General features: G+C 43.4%; 1 protein-coding gene across 4 annotated transcripts in view; it reads left to right on the top strand.

The window, feature by feature from the left end:
- The window catches only part of WDHD1 (WD repeat and HMG-box DNA binding protein 1), a 37,017-nt gene that overhangs the window by 5,456 nt on the left and 13,463 nt on the right, over positions 1 to 18,098 (top strand). For all 4 annotated transcript variants that reach the window (XM_079985400.1, XM_079985402.1, XM_079985399.1 and 1 more), the window contains exons 5-16: positions 2,067 to 2,218; positions 3,557 to 3,668; positions 4,342 to 4,392; positions 5,619 to 5,714; positions 7,062 to 7,154; positions 8,427 to 8,533; positions 9,449 to 9,590; positions 10,349 to 10,550; positions 10,743 to 10,930; positions 12,993 to 13,177; positions 14,014 to 14,255; positions 15,991 to 16,128. In XM_079985400.1, the coding sequence (XP_079841526.1) occupies positions 2,067 to 2,218; positions 3,557 to 3,668; positions 4,342 to 4,392; positions 5,619 to 5,714; positions 7,062 to 7,154; positions 8,427 to 8,533; positions 9,449 to 9,590; positions 10,349 to 10,550; positions 10,743 to 10,930; positions 12,993 to 13,177; positions 14,014 to 14,255; positions 15,991 to 16,128 (1,708 nt within the window). The remainder of the gene's footprint in view (positions 1 to 2,066; positions 2,219 to 3,556; positions 3,669 to 4,341; positions 4,393 to 5,618; positions 5,715 to 7,061; positions 7,155 to 8,426; positions 8,534 to 9,448; positions 9,591 to 10,348; positions 10,551 to 10,742; positions 10,931 to 12,992; positions 13,178 to 14,013; positions 14,256 to 15,990; positions 16,129 to 18,098) is intronic.

Genomic DNA, 18,098 nt, shown 5'->3' with positions numbered 1-18,098 from the left:
GATTTTTACATGAGTAGAATGTATGCTTTTATTTAAAATGCATCTCTGGGTTATTTGTGGGGCATAGGAATTCGTTCACCCCCCCCCAATATATAGTCCGGTCCCCCACAAGATCTGAGGGACAGTGGACCGGCCCCCTGCTGAAAAAGTTTGCTGACCCCTGGTCTTCTGTTTTAACACCAGCAGACAGTAGATGCATTTAGAGTTGGGTGGAACGTTTCTTTAAACAAAATAATTATTTTATGTTTCCTGTTTTAATGGAAAAATAGAAAAAGATGAGTAAAATATTAGCAATACAAATCCACATGTTCGACATCAGCAACTCCTTTCTGAAACAATATTTGCACTACATTTTATTTTGTTAATTTAAGTTGGGCTCTTGTTTCAAAGTTTAATAAGACTTTCTTCATTGCAATATTATCATTTTGTTAAATTTGATACTCAGACTGCAATTTTTAATAAGTATTTTATTTGTGAAACCTTGCCCAAGTCTGCCCTCTTGTGAATACAGCAAGTTAAAGCAACTCAATTGATACTTATAATTGAGATTATTATTATTATTATTATTAGCCTCAAATGAGACTACTATTATAAGAAAATCACCCCCTAAATTTTTCAAATCTTTATCTTTTATTAAAGGCTGGTTATACTGCGCTTGCAAATTTACCTGGCTACTTGTAACACCTTCAGCATTAAAGTTATTGTGCTGTTGTGTGTTTACGGTGACCATTTTACTATTTCCCTCTTACCATTTTGGCCCTGGGACTCATGTTTGCTGCTCCCAACCTCATGTCATTACTGAATTTGTGCTTTAGTGGCTAATCTGATACAGCATCCAATTATAGTACGTAACTAGACCAGGCATAGGCAAACTTGGCCCTCCAGATATTTTGGGACTGCAGTTCCCATCATCCCTGACCACTGGTCCTGTTAGCTAGAGATGATGGGAGTTGTAGTCCCAAAACATCTGGAGGGCCAAGTTTGCCTATGCCTGTACTAGACTGATGCTTGCTATTCTTACATGAAAGTATTTTGAAGAGGTAATTTTACAATGGTTGTTAATTTTACAATTGTGCATATATATATGGATTTCCCTAGAAATAGATTTAACTGTAATTTGTAATCCATGCAAGGACATTCTCAAGCCCATATTTGCCAAGGGAACATAAATGGGGGAGGAGGAATGGCCTCTCCCCAGTCTCCACCCTGGCCAGTCTTTGAGCCCAGCTGAGTAATAAGTATATTCGCCCTGAAGTGTATTGACAACTTTATTAGTGCTGAAAAGGGGATACCATCAATTTGTCCCTTGGCACTGGGACATTCCCAGGGGAATTGAAGGAGGCAGTGGTGAGCCCACTCTTAAAAAAAACATCATTAGATCCTTTAGATCTATCCAATTACCGCCCAGTTTCAAATCTTCCGTTCCTGGGTAAGGTGATTGAGAGAGCGGTTGTTGAACAGCTTGGTGGGTTTCTGGATGAAACATCGGCTCTGGATCCATTCCAGTCCGGCTTCCGCTCTGGTCATGTGACCAAGATGGCTCTGGTCGCCCTAACAGATGATCTCCGTAGGCAGCTGGATCAAGGCAGGTTGGGGCTGCTGATTCTTTTAGACCTGTCAGCAGCCTTCACCATGGTTGATCACAAACTCCTGGACCACCGCCTCGCCAGCGTGGGGATCCAGGGTACAGTCCTTCAATGGCTGCGCTTGTTTCTCTCTGGTTGGGGGCAGAGGGTGGCACTTTGGGGGGAACTGTTGTCACGCCACTCCTTGGTGTGTGGAGTGTCGCAGGGTGCGATACTCTCCCCGATGATTTTCAACATCTTAATGTGCCCCCTCACCCAGCTTGTCCGGAGTTTTGGGTTGGGCTTCCATCAGTATGCTGATGACACCCAATTCTATTTGTTGATGGATGGCCATCCTGACTTGCCCCAGACACACTGATAAGATGTTTGGAAGCTGTGGCTGGATGGTTACGTGGGAGCCGGTTGAAGAGGATTGAACTGCTCCTGGAGTCAGTAGATGTTTATTTAAATCACCTGACCCTCCCATTGCTTTATTTGTAGAATGGAAGATTGATTACGGCAGTCTCTAACAATACTGTCCAGATCCATACATTCCCAGAGGGTGCTCCAGATGGTATCCTGACACGCTTCACAATGAATGCAAACCATGTAGTTTTCAGTGCTGATGGGAGCAAAGTAGCTGCTGGATCCAGGTAATTTGACTCTGAAGTAGAAGGAAAAGACACACAAACGGCTTTCCCTATGACTTTTGAATACCAGCAACCTTGGATAGAAGACATTGTTTTAATATTCTGTTCATGTATGATAGGAAAAAAGTTTGTATGCTCTGCTGATTGTATTTAATGTTGGGATTGTTGCAAGAACATTGTATATTCTCTCTACATATAATTGGCATTCCTTTGAGAAAAACACATCAGCTTTGCTCATAGGAAGCTGTCTACATTCTTGCACTGATCTGGTGGAGAAGTGAGTCTGGCTGTACCTAATTTAATGCAGGCTGCAGAAGAGTGTGTACGATATAAGTTATCACTTTACTGAGTTTCTGAAGGTTAGCTTAAAGCACTCCAGCCGACTTTTACTGCCATTTTTCTACCTCTTGCTCTTGTTATAAGCATTTGCAGGTGATATTTGTGGAGGTGGTTCTCAAGAGTCCTTAATTGTCATTTTAAATTAGATCAATTTGTTGTAATTGCCTTGAGGGGCTCATAGCAGGAAGACAATTTGTCAGGGTTAGTAGTTCATTATAATCAACAGTTTTAATATGCATTATGAAAATGGTTTTTATGTCTATAATGTTTGATAACACAAATGAATCTCTGAATTGCAGAGATTGAACAGAGGTTAACTTTTTCTGTGGTAGAGTAATTGTGTGCCCACATTTGCGTAGAAACATGCAGTGCCTTTTAAAAGGCACTTTACCGTATTTTTCGCCCCATAGGACACATTTTCCCCCTCCAAAAATGAAGGGGAAATGTGTGTGTGCGTCCTATGGGGCGAATGCAGGCTTTCGCTGAAGCCTGGAGAGCGAGAGGCATCGGTGCGCACCGACCCCTCTCGCTCTCCAGGCTTCAGGAAGCTATCCGCAAGCCTTGCAAGCCCGGCGGGAGTTCCCGCAGGCTCACAAGGCTTGCGGGCAGCAGCCTGCAGCCCCGGCGAGTGTCGGCAAGCCTTGCGCGGCCGGCAGGAGGTCCCGCTGGGCGCGCAAGGCTTGGGGCGGCAGCCTGCCGCCCGAAGCATGCGGAGCCCTCCGGAGGGTGCCCCGTGCTTCGGGCAGGTGTGCCAAGGCTTGGGGCGGCAGCCGCGGCTGGGGGGAATTTTTTTTTTTTTAAATTCATTCCCCCCCCCCAAATGAGTTGCATCCTATGGGCCGGTGCGCCCTATAGGACGAAAAATACGGTACATCTGCACTGTAATTGTAATTGAGTCATTTCTAAATGGAAGAAATACAGCTTCATTTATTCCAATAAAAGTTAGATTTTCAATTTTTCATTATATAGCACAACTAATAGTAGTATTATGCTTATCCCTAGTGACTTCCTGGTGAAGATTGTGGAAGTAACTGACAGCAGCCAGCAAAAGACATTTCGAGGACATGACGCACCTGTTTTAAGTGTGTCATTCGATCCAAAAAACACTTTTCTGGTAACAACTTTTCCAGTGGACTTTTTCTTTCTTCTCTTGTCTCTTAAAAGTGGATCACACATTTTAATTAAGTTGGTTTTTGTAAAACCTCCTTAATGAAATAAATTAATAATTTAAAAATTCAAAACTAAAATTACTTTGTGACATATATAGAGCACAGAATAACCTGCAAAGCTATATAACTATGACTTTCAGCATTCTTTGGGGAGAGACACAACAGTCAGATGTTAATAAAAAGTTTATAGTGTTCATTATCACTTTTTAAAAATGAGATTTTGTCATGGCTTTGTAAATACTCAACCATTTCTTTTAAGAGTGCCTTCAAACAAAATATTTCTCTCGTGTGTGTGTGTGTGTGTGTGTGTGTGTGTGTATGATGTGGCACTGGCGAAGTGACTTCATGAAATTGTAACTATGCTAAAAAGTAGAAAAGATAATATGAAAATCAAATTCAGGCTTGATTTTTTCAACTATTCTTTCCAACACTTGATAGGAAAACATCAAGCGCACCTTAAAGGCTAATGCATTTGAAGACCAGTATGTCCATGAATGTTTGATTGCGTAATATGTTTAGGATACTGTTTGCTGCTGTTTTAAATGTAAACCTTAATGCAGTAGTACTTTGCTGGTTGGTCAGAGGCTAATGACTCTCTAAAAATGTTTCCTTGCACAGGCATCAGCAAGCTGTGACGGGTCGGTCAGAGTATGGAAAATTTCAGAGCAGGTAAAATGCCACTTCTTGGAGTTAAACCTGGAATTTTACCACAAGAGATACTTAAGTAGGTTTTTAAAATTTTATTTTCTCTCATGTCTGCATTGACCTCATACCAACTCCCATTCTCTGTGTTCAGATATTAACGTTTTCGTGCTCTTAGAAAAACCACCCCCTTCTGTGTTTAGTGCAAGAGGGCCCATGCCTTCTGGAAGAGAGTGTTTCTTTACAGGAAAAATGGTCACAGGCTACTCAGGCAACCAGGAACATATACTGTGAAGACAGCAGGTTCATAGAGTACATATTTACCAAATCATTCAAATTTATTTATTTATTTTTTAAAATAATATTTATTACTTTTAAAGCTTACAAAAAAGAAAGAAAAGAAAAAAGACAGGAGAAAGAAAACAAAAAAGAGAAAAAACAATACAGTACAATATATAAACAATACAAAACACAACCTTAACACATTAAACTAAACACAATAAACTAAACAAAACAAAACAAATTTATGGCTTGTCCTACATGTCATTACCCACACCAACTGTGTTCAGACATTTTAAAGAAACATTCCAGTTAAGGGACGGAAGTGTCTCCATTTCACTTCTCGAAGTTCCTAATGATCTCAAAGTTTGAGTAGCACTATGTAGAGATACTTAACTGGCATAGTTGAAGACCTTTTTTTCGATTCTCCCAGGCTGTGGATCCACAGTGGCTATTTGTCCTTCCTTGGGTGGGAACTTATATTGCACCCCGCTTCATCTAAAACTCATCACATTTAAATAAAAAATAAAATAAATGTCCAGTAGCACCTTAGAGACCAGCTAAGTATCTGAAGAAGTGTGCATGCACATGAAAGCTTATACGAAGAAGAAACTTAGTTCTTTTTTCCTTTTTCCTTTCTCCTCCTGTGATGAGGCTGCATTTTAATATTTTAATGTTTCAATATTTTAATGTTGTATTTTAATCTTGTTTTTAAGTTGTATTCATTCAACTTGTTTTTATTATTGCTTGTTAGCCTCCCTGAGCCCGGCCTTGGCTGAGGAGGGCGGGGTATAAATAAAAAATTATTATTATTATTATTATTATTATTATTATTAAGGTGCTATTGGACATTTTATTTTATTTATTTATTTATTTTGACTGCGTCAGACCAACACAGCTATCTACCTGAATCTCATATTTAGAAAGAGCTCATCTCAAGATGGATAACCATTATTAACTTATTTTGCTTCCAGAGTTGTGAGACAAACTGGCCATTGCTGCAGAAGTGTAATGATGTGGTGAATGCAAAAACAATATGTAGACACGCGTGGCAACCCAAAACAGGAAAGGTAACAAGTTGTTTTTATGTGTTTTAATCCGTGTGTGTGTGTGTGTGCAAATTTGGAGAAGCAATGGGTAGGGAAATGTGTTAGAATCTCTTCTTTTCAAATTGTTGTTCCTCTGAAAATCAGCCTGCCCTGATGCCACTGTGCAGTGGAGATGTAGCAGCTGAGTGTTTAGAAATCCAACATGTGGAACAATGGCAGAGCCCTGCTCAGGATTAAGGATGGCGAGTGTTGGTGAAGGTGCTGCTGTCGTAATCATAAATGCTGTGTCTTCTAAGTAATGCAGATGCAGGGAGTGGGCAACATATGAAATGGCACAAGAACCTCTTCCCATATACAGTGGTGCCTCGCAAGACGAAAAGAATCCGTTCCGCGAGTCTCTTCGTCTAGCGGTTTTTTCGTCTTGCGAAGCAAGCCCATTGACGGCTTAGCGGATTAGCGCTATTAGTGATTTAGTGGCTTTTAGCGGATAAGCGGATAAGCGGCTTAGCGGATTAGAAAAAGGGGGGAAGGGGGGGGGAAAACCCGCAGGAACTCGCAAGACATTTTCGTCTTGCGAAGCAAGCCCATAGGAAATTCGTTTTGCGAAGCACCTCCAAAACGGAAAACCCTTTCGTCTAGCGAGTTTTCCATCTTGCGAGGCATTCGTCTTGCGGGGCACCACTGTAATAGATGATCACGATTAATTACATTTATTGGTTGCTCTTTTCACAAAGCGAAAAGGGCAAGCAAAAGTAACATACTCTTGCTAATCTTTTGCTCAGAAAAATCTCTGGCCACCTCTGTAGCTTCAAATTTGGGAAGAAAGGTGTCTACTTGTCATGTTTGCCAGAGGGCAGTGCCACGCTTCTCAAGGCAAGCAGCATTGTGGAAGACTGGTACTCGGTATAGCTGCTGTAGTATGCATGTGCTTGGCTGATTTCAGACATTTGTTGGAACAATCTCCATTGCTCCTGAGGGTTTGCAGTCTTAGCCATGAGAGCTGTCCTGCTTTTTCTGACTCAGATTGTTGCCACAGGCTGGTCTCTCGGCTTTGTTGGAACAGAATGGAACCCATACAATGCATTCTGTGTTCTGTGTACAATGCTCTGTGTCTAGTGAGTTCCTTCCAATATGAATGAAGCATCAGTGCTTGCTTATCAAACATCGTATTGTTTTTAACCGTGTTCTTTTATTGTTTTACTCTGCCTAGATATTTTACGACACTGTGGCTTAAAAATACTTTTATAACTAAAGCCACAAAACTGGAACTCATTTTGTAATTGAGATTTGCAGGGAAACCTAGTCAGATGGGCGGGGTATAAATAATAAAACTATTATTAAAAACAAAACATTTCCCTCTCTGAATAGTTGCTTGCTGTTCCAGTAGAGAAAGTGGTTAAACTATACAGACGAGAAACCTGGGATCATCAACTAGATCTGTTGGATAAGTCCGTCACACAGGTTGGTATCCTCTAGGTGCTTGCTATTCAATCTGTACGTATTGTAAGAAGAGGGCTTTCCTGACACATGAAGGAAGTGCTGGCTATCCATTGTTAAACTGATCGCTCCCAGATGGCTATGATATGCTTTTCTAAATGAGCAGTCTACCTGCAGGGAATCCTGTATCTCCTTACCTGGGAGAGTAAGTCTCATTGAATTCAGTGAAATTTACTTCTGCGCAGACCTGTATAGTATTGTGCTGCAAACATCCTTGGGATATAGCAGTTTCCCTTTGGAAACCTGATACAGTATTAGTGGTTGTACCGCTTGCTGAAAGGAGTCTACTTGCTCTCAGTATCCTGTGCATATGTATAAACAATTCATTGCAAAGGTACTGTTCAGTTTCAGGTGCACTCAGTCTTTGACTCTTAACCAAAAGAAACTAGGCCTAATAAACCTTCCTATAGATAGATGCATCATTGATCAGGTAAGCACAGAGTGCATAGCAGAACAATGGAATGTGTTGGTGCTGACCTTTAAAGCCCTAAACGGCCTCGGTTCAGTAGACCTGATGGAGCGTCTCCACCTCCATCGTTCTGCCCGGACGCTGAGGTCCAGCGCCGAAGGCCTTCTGGCGGTTCCCTCGCTGCAAGAAGCCAAGTTACAGGGAACCAGGCAGAGGGCCTTCTCAGTAGTGGCACCTGCCCTGTGGAACACCCTCCCACCAGATGTCAAAGAGAAAAATAACTACCAAACTTTTAGAAGACATCTAAAGGCAGCCCTGTTTAGGGAAGCTTTTAATGTTTAATAGGTTATTGTATTTTAGTGTATTGTTGGAAGCTGCCCAGAGTGACTGGGGAAACCCAGCCAGATGGGCAGGGTATAAATAATAAATTATTATTATTATTATTACTGTGGGATATTAATTTTCTTTCCAAATGTTAGAATTGTAAAATAGAACCTGACATTTCATAGGACTGGGCAGTGGCTGTGGCAACTGGAAATAGTTTCTCAACTTTCATATTTATATAAGATACAGGGTGTTTTTTTCCCTTAAATACAAGGCTCCTCATCCCGCGCAAGGATGATAAATGTAAAGTTGAAACGAGTGCCGGGTATCTTCATACATCTGTTTTGCCTTTCGGTTTGCTTAGAAAATCCCAATATAGATGCTTTCTTTTCTCACAAAGAATTAATAATCAGTACAGTTGCTTGGTGCCCAAAATGAAAGTGAGATTGTTCAACGTGTTCTGCAGTTAATGATGCATCTTTATTTTTTCCTTTGTCTACCAGCCCTTCAATGTTGTAGCCTGGTCTCCGTGTGGACAGTATCTGGCAGCAGGAAGTGTTGGTGGCTGGATAGTCATTTGGAATGTGGACACCCAGGAGTGCTTGGAGAGGTGCCTGTAGTTTTCATAATGTGCCTTGTAAAGATGATCTTACACAAAGTAGAACAATTATTAAGAGAGAAATTGGGAGCCACAGGCCTATGAAATGAACATTTGGCCCTCTTTAGAATGCTGTACTACTTTACTGTTGTTAGCCGCTCTGAGCCCAGCTTCGGCTGGGGAGGGCGGGATATAAATAAATTATTATTATTATTAGCTTTTGCTTACCTTTGGTTTAATCTAGAGGTGAAGCAGCTTATGACAGGACAGACGCCTGCCTTGTTCTCATTGGGCCATCTCTGTCCATTCCATGCAATCATAACTGTTAGCCTCTTTGTACTGCAGTGCTCAGTGGTGTGGATTTTCTGGAAAATTTTGAACTGGGATTGTTTTTGGGAGAAAAAATCCTATGTAAATTAGGGCAACTTCCATTGGGTGAAAAATCCCGATGCCCTAGAGCAGGAATGTGGAATTTCAGGCCCACGGACCTAAGACATTCCTCTGTGTATATCAGCCATGCAAACTACAAACGGGCCACATTAATTTTTAGCTGGGTGTTGGGCCTGCCTGAGCATAGCGATTTGGGTTGCACAGACCGCATGTGATTCATCTGTCTTAGTAAGAACCAATTAGAATTGTTCTTAACTACGTATGATTCAGAAGGACGTAGCACACTGAGAAGATTTGATGAGCTCAGGAGGACTAGTGTGTATGTTTCTCACTTAATTGATTACAATTACAGTATTAGGACTCATACATGGCACAGGGTTTTTCCACAGGGTTCTTGTGTTCTGCTGTAGTGATCTTTGCTAAGCCAAGAATGATTTGTCCAAGTCCTGTGAGCCAAACAATCTTTTTCTGTAGCGAGGGTTTAACAGATTGTGATTTTAAACCTGCACAGAACACTGGTTTTTCATTGTTTTTTAGGGTGAAGCATGACAAAAGTTACACCATCTGTGGTTTGGCTTGGCACCCAAAAGGCGGGCAGGTTGCTTATACGGACATGGAAGGCAATCTGGGACTACTTGAGAATGTCTGTGATGTAGATGGAAAGAAATCAAACTGCAAGGTAATATAAACCGGAAGTTTCTTGGCTTCTTCGGTATCCTTTCCCATCATGGGTGGCAATCTTGATCCACTCATGTAAATCTGGAGTTTGGCAGGCTTCAGGATAAAACGTGATGTTTTCTTGATAGCACTATGTGGATTTTATGACAGTAACTTTTATTTTATTTTTTTAAATAATATTTATTCAGAGTTTAAAAATTACAAAGAGAAAAAAGAACAATACAAAATACAATAAATAAATAAATAAATAAATAAATAAAATAAATAGAGTACAACAGCAAAATAAAAATACATTCACTTAAAAAAGAAAAAAAACAGATTAAACCTTTACATAACTTCCTTCCTTTACTTATTTCCTTGACCTCCTCGCACCTCCCAATTTTGTATTCTAGTTCAAATCGTTATTTCAGCAAATCCTTCCAACCTTATTTTCATTTAAGTAATTTAATTTAATATATTATAATTTAACGTCCTCTCTTTCGTCAATTTCATCAGCTCATTTTTACTTAATCCTTTATATCATTTCTACCAAAACCACCTAATTTTCTTTTTCCAACATCTTTCTAACAAATCTTAATTTTGCAATATTTTTGAAGATAAACTTTAATTTTTTCCCAATCTTCTTCCACCGACTCTTCTCCCTGGTCCCGGATTCTGCCAGTCATCTCAGCCAATTCCATATAGTCCATCACTTTCATCTGCCATTCTTCTCGGGTGGGTAATTCTTTTATGACAGTAACTTTTAAACCATGGCTTTAGGCATCTGCCCCTGGTGTCAAAGATTATGACGAACTTTTTGATGAGGATGACGGCGAAGACTTCCTGAACAGAGACTCGGTTGGGGACGACTGGGGTTCCAAAGCAGCGAGGAATGACGAAGAGGACGACGACGGCCCCATGATGGCATCGGGCCGTCCCAGAAACCGAGGGGCAATAATAGAGGATGATGAGAACTCCCTAGGTTTGAATTTCCCAAAGCTTGGGAGTGTGTAGTGGGGGGCAGGGAGGACGAACACTGCAGGAACTGCAGACACATCAAGGATGCTGCCAGCTTGGCTCACAATATCCTTTGGTTGGGGGGGGGGGGTGTTGCAAGATTTTTTTTAAAAGCCCTTGCTTTCCCAAGCCACTGATACAAAGCTGCCTTGCATAGATACTGGATTGCTGAAAGCTAACTCTGGCCTTGACAAAGAGGAAGAAGAGGACGACCAGGAAAGCCTTGCCCCGCTGCTGCCACTATCATCAACCCAGAGGCCTTTCTACGATGGGCCAGTGCCAACTCCTCAGCAAAAGCCCTTCCAGCCTGGCTCCACTCCGGTTCACCTCACTCACCGCTTCATGGTGAGTTTCTTTTCTTTGGCTGATTTTTAAAATAATAATAATAATAATAAAGTTGGGAAAAGGCACTCTTGGCCATTGGTCCCACCTCAGGATCCAAGAGTGATACTGATCCGAGAAGTACCCCCAGGCTATGCAACTGATCCTTCAAGGGAGTGTGATGCCACCCAAAACAGTACCAGTTCCCAGATAAATTGGTCCCTTCATCAATTGTTGTCTCCTTTTTGGGGGGGAGGGAGCGGGCTGAGTTCTTTTTTCTTTTTTTTTTTAAAGCAGTGCATCTCTACATAGGCTGCTGTTGCACAGAAAAACCTTCCAGAAAGGGTGGTGTATGTACTCACCTCATTGCCTGAATGGGGGTGGAAAAGTGGATTAAGATTTCTTTGTGAGTAGGAATGACTCTTCCCCGCCTCTTCCAAGAAACAAGGTCATGGGGCGTTATTCCACAGAGGAGTGAGGGAAGGTCAATAAATTTCAATCAATAAGGTGCCATCTTTACAAGGAGAGAAATGAAAAGAGAAATGTCACAGGAGCAAGCAACTTGCCTGGTCTCCCAGACATGGCCCCTGTCTTTTGCTGTTTGGAGTAATAAACCACAGTAGTATGTCTGCACTGCAGCCTCAACTCTCCTCTGTGGTATAATATTGGCCAGCATTTATCAGATCATTTCACAACAGACATTGGAGTCCTTTCTTGGGCATGTGGTATTGTCATCCCCCTTTGCTTTTTGAAATTTCCTCCGCCCTCAGCCCTTTAAACCAAACATGTCAAAATAATCAGCCAGTTGTCCCCATCTAATTAAGGGGGAGATGGAGAGTTTATAATTTTTATTTAAGGTTTTGTATGTTGATTTTCAAGAAAAGGATCGCAAAGTGTTTCCAAAAATCCAGCAATAATATTTAATAATAATAACAGAAATATTTTATTATTTATACCCTGCCTGTCTGATATTTGTGTGAACATTCTTCGGCGATCACTCATAGCCGAGTAAGATTGTCTTCCATAAATACGGTTTTAACAATGAGTCCATAAGTGACTGTGGAGGCCAATTCTGGATCCACAAATCCTTCCACAGCGGGGACATTGGTTTCCGGGCAGGAGGTGATCACGGTGTGCATTTGCCAAGCATGACTTCCTCTTAGCACGCTTCTCCCTTTTGTCCTGAATTCAAGTGTCTTCAAAGCCCATGACACCTTTGGCGAAGGCTGTTTTCCAACTGGAGCGCTCGCAGGCCAGTGTTTCCCAATTGTCAGTGTTTATACTTCATTTTTAAAGATTTGCCTTGAGAGAGTCTTTAAACCTATTTTGTTGACCACTAGCATTATGCTTTCCATTTTTAAGTTCGGAAAAGAGTAGTAGCCTCTGAGATCCATTCAGAGTAGAAAGCAGGCATTTGAAGGCTGTATGTTGCTTTTCTGAAAGTAGTCAAAACAAAATAAATTTTTCTTTTCTTCCAGGAGCGCTCGCAGGCCAGTGTTTCCCAATTGTCAGTGTTTATACTACATTTTTAAAGATTTGCCTTGAGAGAGTCTTTAAACCTATTTTGTTGACCACTAGCATTATGCTTTCCATTTTTAAGTTCGGAAAAGAGTAGTAGCCTCTGAGATCCATTCAGAGTAGAAAGCAGGCATTTGAAGGCTGTATGTTGCTTTTCTGAAAGTAGTCAAAACAAAATAAATTTTTCTTTTCTTCCAGTAGCACCTTAAAGACCAACTAGGTTAGTACTTGGTATGAGCTTTCGTGTGCATGCACACTTCTTCAGATACACTGAAACGGAAGTCACCAGACCCTTCTATATAGTGAGAAGGTGGGGAGGGGTATTACTCAGAAGGGTGGTGGGATTGGGTGATTGGCAGATAGCTGTGATGAGCCTGTTGACGACTCTTAACGACTGCAATAGGCCTTACAGGAAAAAGCAAGGGGTGAGAAGGTGAAAAATGGCTTTGTCATGTATAATGAGATAAGAATCCAATGTCTTTGTTCAGACCAGGTCTCTCCATGGTTTTAAGTTTGGTGATAAGTTGCAATTCTGAAAGTAGTGTTACTGTTGACGTTCCTCCCATAGGTGTGGAACTCTATTGGTATTATTCGCTGCTATAATGATGAGCAGGACAACGCCATTGATGTGGAATTCCATGACACGGCCATCCATCACGCTATGCACTTGCCAAATTCTTTGAATCACACAATGGCAGCCCTTTCTAGTCAAGCTATTTTGCTAGCCTGCGAGAGCACGGAGGAGCTAGCGAGGTAACGCTGATTTTACTGTTTCTGTGAAGAACACAACTTCTTAAAAAAACCCCACTACCAAACCTATTTTTGGCATGCCAGGGGTTTACCTGTAGTGGTCATGATCAGGATGAATGGATCTCAGAGCTGTTGTTAGTGCAACATCTCTTGGAGATACTGTTCGTTTCGTGCAAAACCTCAAGGGAACAGCTGAGGAATAAAGAAAAGGTGGAGCTGATAAAGGAAAGAAGACTTACTAATTAATAAATTGGTGATCAGTTTTCCTAGCATGTTTTCAACTTGTAACAGTACAAACCAGCATTCTGATTTAATTTAAAAAGGTAAAGGTAAAGGTACCCCTGCCCGTACGGGCCAGTCTTGACAGACTCTGGGGTTGTGCGCCCATCTCACTTAAGAGGCCAGGGGCCAGCGCTGTCCGGAGACACTTCCGGGTCACGTGGCCAGCGTGACATCGCTGCTCTGGCGAGCCAGAGCCGCACACGGAAACGCCGTTTACCTTCCCGCTGGTAAGCGGTCCCTATTTATCTACTTGCACCCGGAGGTGCTTTCGAACTGCTAGGTTGGCAGGCGCTGGGACCGAGCAGCGGGAGCGCACCCTGCCGAAGGGATTCGAACCGCCGACCTTTCGATCGGCAAGCCCTAGGCGCTGAGGCTTTAACCCACAGCGCCACCTGCGTCCCCCTGGTTTAATTTAGTCTCCAACAAAACTGCGACTATTGCGTGAAGCCCCCCCCCACCCTGAAAAACATGTTCAGCAAAAAGACTCTAGTCTGAACATCCCTAATTACTTCTTGTTTTTTCTTTCCCATTCCCCCCTCGCTTTTTCCCATTTTCAGCAAGCTTCACTGCATACATTTTAACTCCTGGGATTCCAACAAGGAGTGGACAGTTGACATGCTGCAGAATGAAGAGATTGAAGCGGTTTGTTTGGGCCAGGGCTGGGCTGCGTGTGCCACAAGCACTCTTCTCCTCCGCCTCTTCACGAATGGAGGAGTTCAGAAAGACATCTTCAGCCTCCCTGGCCCTGTGGTGTCCATGGCGGGACACGGAGAGCAGCTGTTGGTGGCTTTTCACAAAGGTGATTTCCCTGGCAGGCTTCTTTTTCCTGTTTATATGTTTCGGGGTTAGTTATGTTTCCCCTCCACCTCCTTTTTTGCTGCAACTTCTGTTTCAAAAAATGCCATAGAAGCATCATGCTTTGATTTTGAATGGGGAAATGTTGAACATGTTAATTTAGTTGCATTTCTAAAGTGAGCTGTCATCACATGCCCAACGACTTCCATTTCTTTGTAATTGTACTACTGGCTTTACACCACCCGTCTCTCTGACACCCCGTCTTGCCACAATGAAGTTTAGACTTCATTGGAATTGTTTTAGGATTGTTGTTGTTGTTGTTGTTGTTGTTGTTTAGTTATTTAGTTGTGTCTGACTCTTCGTGACCCCATGGACCAGAGCACGCCAGGCACTCCTCTCTTCCACTGCCTCCCGCAGTTGGGTCAAACTCATGCTGGTAGCTTGGAGAACACTGTCCCACCATCTCGTCCTCTGTCGTACTCTTCTCCTTGTGCCCTCCATCTTTCCCAGCATCAGGGTCTTTTCCAGGGAGTCTTCTCTTCTCATGAGGTGGCCAAAGTCTTGGAGCCTCAGCTTCAGGATCTGTCCTTCCAGTGAGCACTCAGGGCTGATTTCCTTCAGAATGGAGAGGTTTGATCTTCTTGCAGCCCATGGGACTCTCAAGAGTCTCCTCCAGCACCATAATTCAAGAGCATCAATTCTTTGGCGATCAGCCTTCTTTATGGTCCAGCCCTCACTTCCATACATCACTACTGGGAAAATCATAGCTATAACTATACGGACCTATACGTATGTTTTGGGATAATGAGGGTCAAAGCTGACAGTATCCATCTGCTAGCTGAACAGACACGGTTGACAGGATGGATTCTCTTCTCCCTCACAGACCCCACCCTTCAGGTTGGGGAACCCTCCTTAGCAGACTTGGGGGGAGGATGGGGTGGGAGGATGGAAGGCTGTGGTGTTGGGGGGAGGAGGAGAGAGGCAGGAGAAGTCCTGCCACAAACAGCCACTTAACAAAATATATCATTTAATTCAAGTAAGACAAAAACCAGCTGTCAGATGGCTGTTGCGGTTGCTCGAGAGTAACCAGGCAGGACCTCCGACCAGGCTTTATTTTGGTGCAAACTATTTACAGTGAAGAGCCCCAAAGCTCATGTCTGGCTCAGTCGCTAGCAGAATCCGGGAGTGGTCTCTTTTTGGACCTCCCCCAACATAAGTTTCGTTACCCCCAAACGCCTCCTCCCCTCTCTGCACCTCAAACTACTGCGCAGGATGGGCGATGGCAAGGGCATGTTTCCCTCCTGTCCGGCCTGGCCAGAAGCGGTGTTTAGGCTCTCACCAGCAACCTCTGGTCCTTGCACCTCTTCTCCACTGGAGGTGGGGCTTTCCTCCTCCCCAGAAGAGGAACTGCGTCGCAAGATTTTTGGAGGTTCCCTGTAACACAACTGCCCTTCTATTTCTCTCCTCTGAGCCGATGGCAGTTCCCTGACACCAACAATTTAGCGGACAGAATAAATTCAGTATTATAAAAGGAATAACCGAGACTTAAGAACTTAGATATTTCTGCGAATGCTTAAAAATTATCCAGGGGATAGAAATTCAGCCAGGTCCTTCAGGTGCCCAGAAAATGGCACACTGACAGAGCAACTTCCAGCTATCTTCACCCACCAGCAGCAGCTCCTGTTCTGCAACTTCCTTCGGTCTAGAATTAATTGCCCCCACCCCTCTTGCTTTTATAGGTACTGGTTTTGATGGGGATCAGTGTCTTGGGGTGCAGCTGCTAGAGCTGGGAAGGAAGAAGAGGCAGCTTTTGCACGGTGACCCACTTCCTCTTTCCAGGAAATCCTATCTGACATGGCTAGGATTTTCAGCAGAAGGTAAGATGGTTCGCTTCTCTCCTTTTTTCTGAGATATGTCAGTATCATTTTCCTGGGGAGGAAATGTGCAGCATTGTGCGACAGACTTCCCATTCCTCTACTCTCCCCCGCAGCCCTCTCACGCCCCATCAATTCTATTCTAGAAGTTCCTATGATCCTTTATATTGAGGGGGTGGGTGGGTACAAGGGGGTGTGTAAGCAGAAGAGGAAGTCCCATTGCACAAGTGAAAGTTTGTTCTGTTAGTGGATAGACATAACTGGATACAGTGGTGCCTCGCAAGACGAAAAGAATCCGTTCCGCGAGTCTCTTCGTCTAGCGGTTTTTTCGTCTTGCGAAGCAAGCCCATTAGCGGATTAGCGCTATTAGCGGCTTTTAGCGGATAATCGGCTTAGCGGCTTAGAAAAAGGGGGGGGGGAGTCGGAAAAACTTGCAAGACATTTTCGTCTTGCGAAGCAAGCCCATAGGGAAATTCGTCTTGCGAAGCACCTCCAAAACGGAAAACCCTTTCGTCTAGCGGGTTTTTCGTTTTGCGAGGCATTCATCTTAGAATCATAGAATCATAGAGTTGGAAGAGACCACAAGGGCCATCGAGTCCAACCCCCTGCCAAGCAGGAAACACCATCAGAGCACTCCTGACATATGGTTGTCAAGCCTCTGCTTAAAGACCTCCAAAGAAGGAGACTCCACCACACTCCTTGGCAGCAAATTCCACTGTCAAACAGCTCTTACTGTCAGGAAGTTCTTCCTAATGTTTAGGTGGAATCTTCTTTCCTGTAGTTTGGAGCCATTGCTCCGTGTCCGCTTCTCTGGAGCAGCAGAAAACAACCTTTCTCCCTCCTCTATGTGACATCCTTTTATATATTTGAACATGGCTATCATATCACCCCTTAACCTCCTCTTCTCCAGACTAAACATGCCCAGCTCCCTTAGCCGTTCCTCATAAGGCATCGTTTCCAGGCCTTTGACCATTTTGGTTGCCCTCCTCTGGACACGTTCCAGTTTGTCAGTGTCCTTCTTGAACTGTGGTGCCCAGAACTGGACACAGTACTCCAGGTGAGGTCTGACCAGAGCAGAATACAGTGGCACTATTACTTCCCTTGATCTAGATGCTATACTCTTGCGGGGCACCACTGTATATTGCTCACTGGTTTGGATCCTAAGTTTCTCTTCATGAAAGTGAGAGGAGCCGGTTTCCACCACCTCCCCTGCAGCCATCTGCACTATATTCCAAATCATTCCCAAAGGCTCCCCAGCCCCCAGGACTGGGGGGGGGGGGCGGAGAGAGAAGGGAAAGCCCTGGTCCATGAATGTGAACTCACCCTATTTCTGCGACTATAATTTTTTATAGCAGTTTTTAATATTCAGTTTTGGATGTTTGCAGCCCTTGGACCCGATGGTGAAGGGCGGGCAAAAATCGGAATAAAATAACGATACTGATGAGTGGAAGGGAAGTTAGGGTGCAAGCCGTTATCCCAAAGGGCTGGTTTACAAGCTAAATTGGTCACTGGTGGTGTTGAAGATGCCTGCAGCCTCCTAAGACAGGCACGGGCAAACTCTGCCCTCCAAATGTTTTGGACTACAACTCCCATCATCCCTAGCTAACGGGATCAGTGGTCAGGGATGATGGGAGTTGTAGTCCCAAAACATCTGGAGGGCCGAGTTTGCCTATGCCTGTCCTAATAGGTGGAGATGCCTGCAACGTCCTAAGCGGGGAAGTTCAGCATTATTAGTGAACACCCAGATCTGTGGAGATGGATCTGGGCAAGGAGCTTTTCAGGAGCAAAACTTAGCATCTCTAAACTTGAGGAAGATACCAGGGTGGGGAAGGGGACCAAGCACTGCTCCTTTGTGAATGATAGGTGGCTATCCTGCAAGAGTAACATCATTTTCACTGTCTACGAGCTTTAAAGGGTCACTGATACTTGTGCATTTGTTTGCTCTTGAAGATTGCAAGGGGACATGGCTGTTA

Source organism: Podarcis cretensis (assembly GCF_951804945.1).
Source record: "Podarcis cretensis genome assembly, chromosome: 1".
NCBI lineage: Eukaryota > Metazoa > Chordata > Lepidosauria > Squamata > Lacertidae > Podarcis > Podarcis cretensis.
This window is presented reverse-complemented; position numbering and strand designations above follow the sequence as displayed.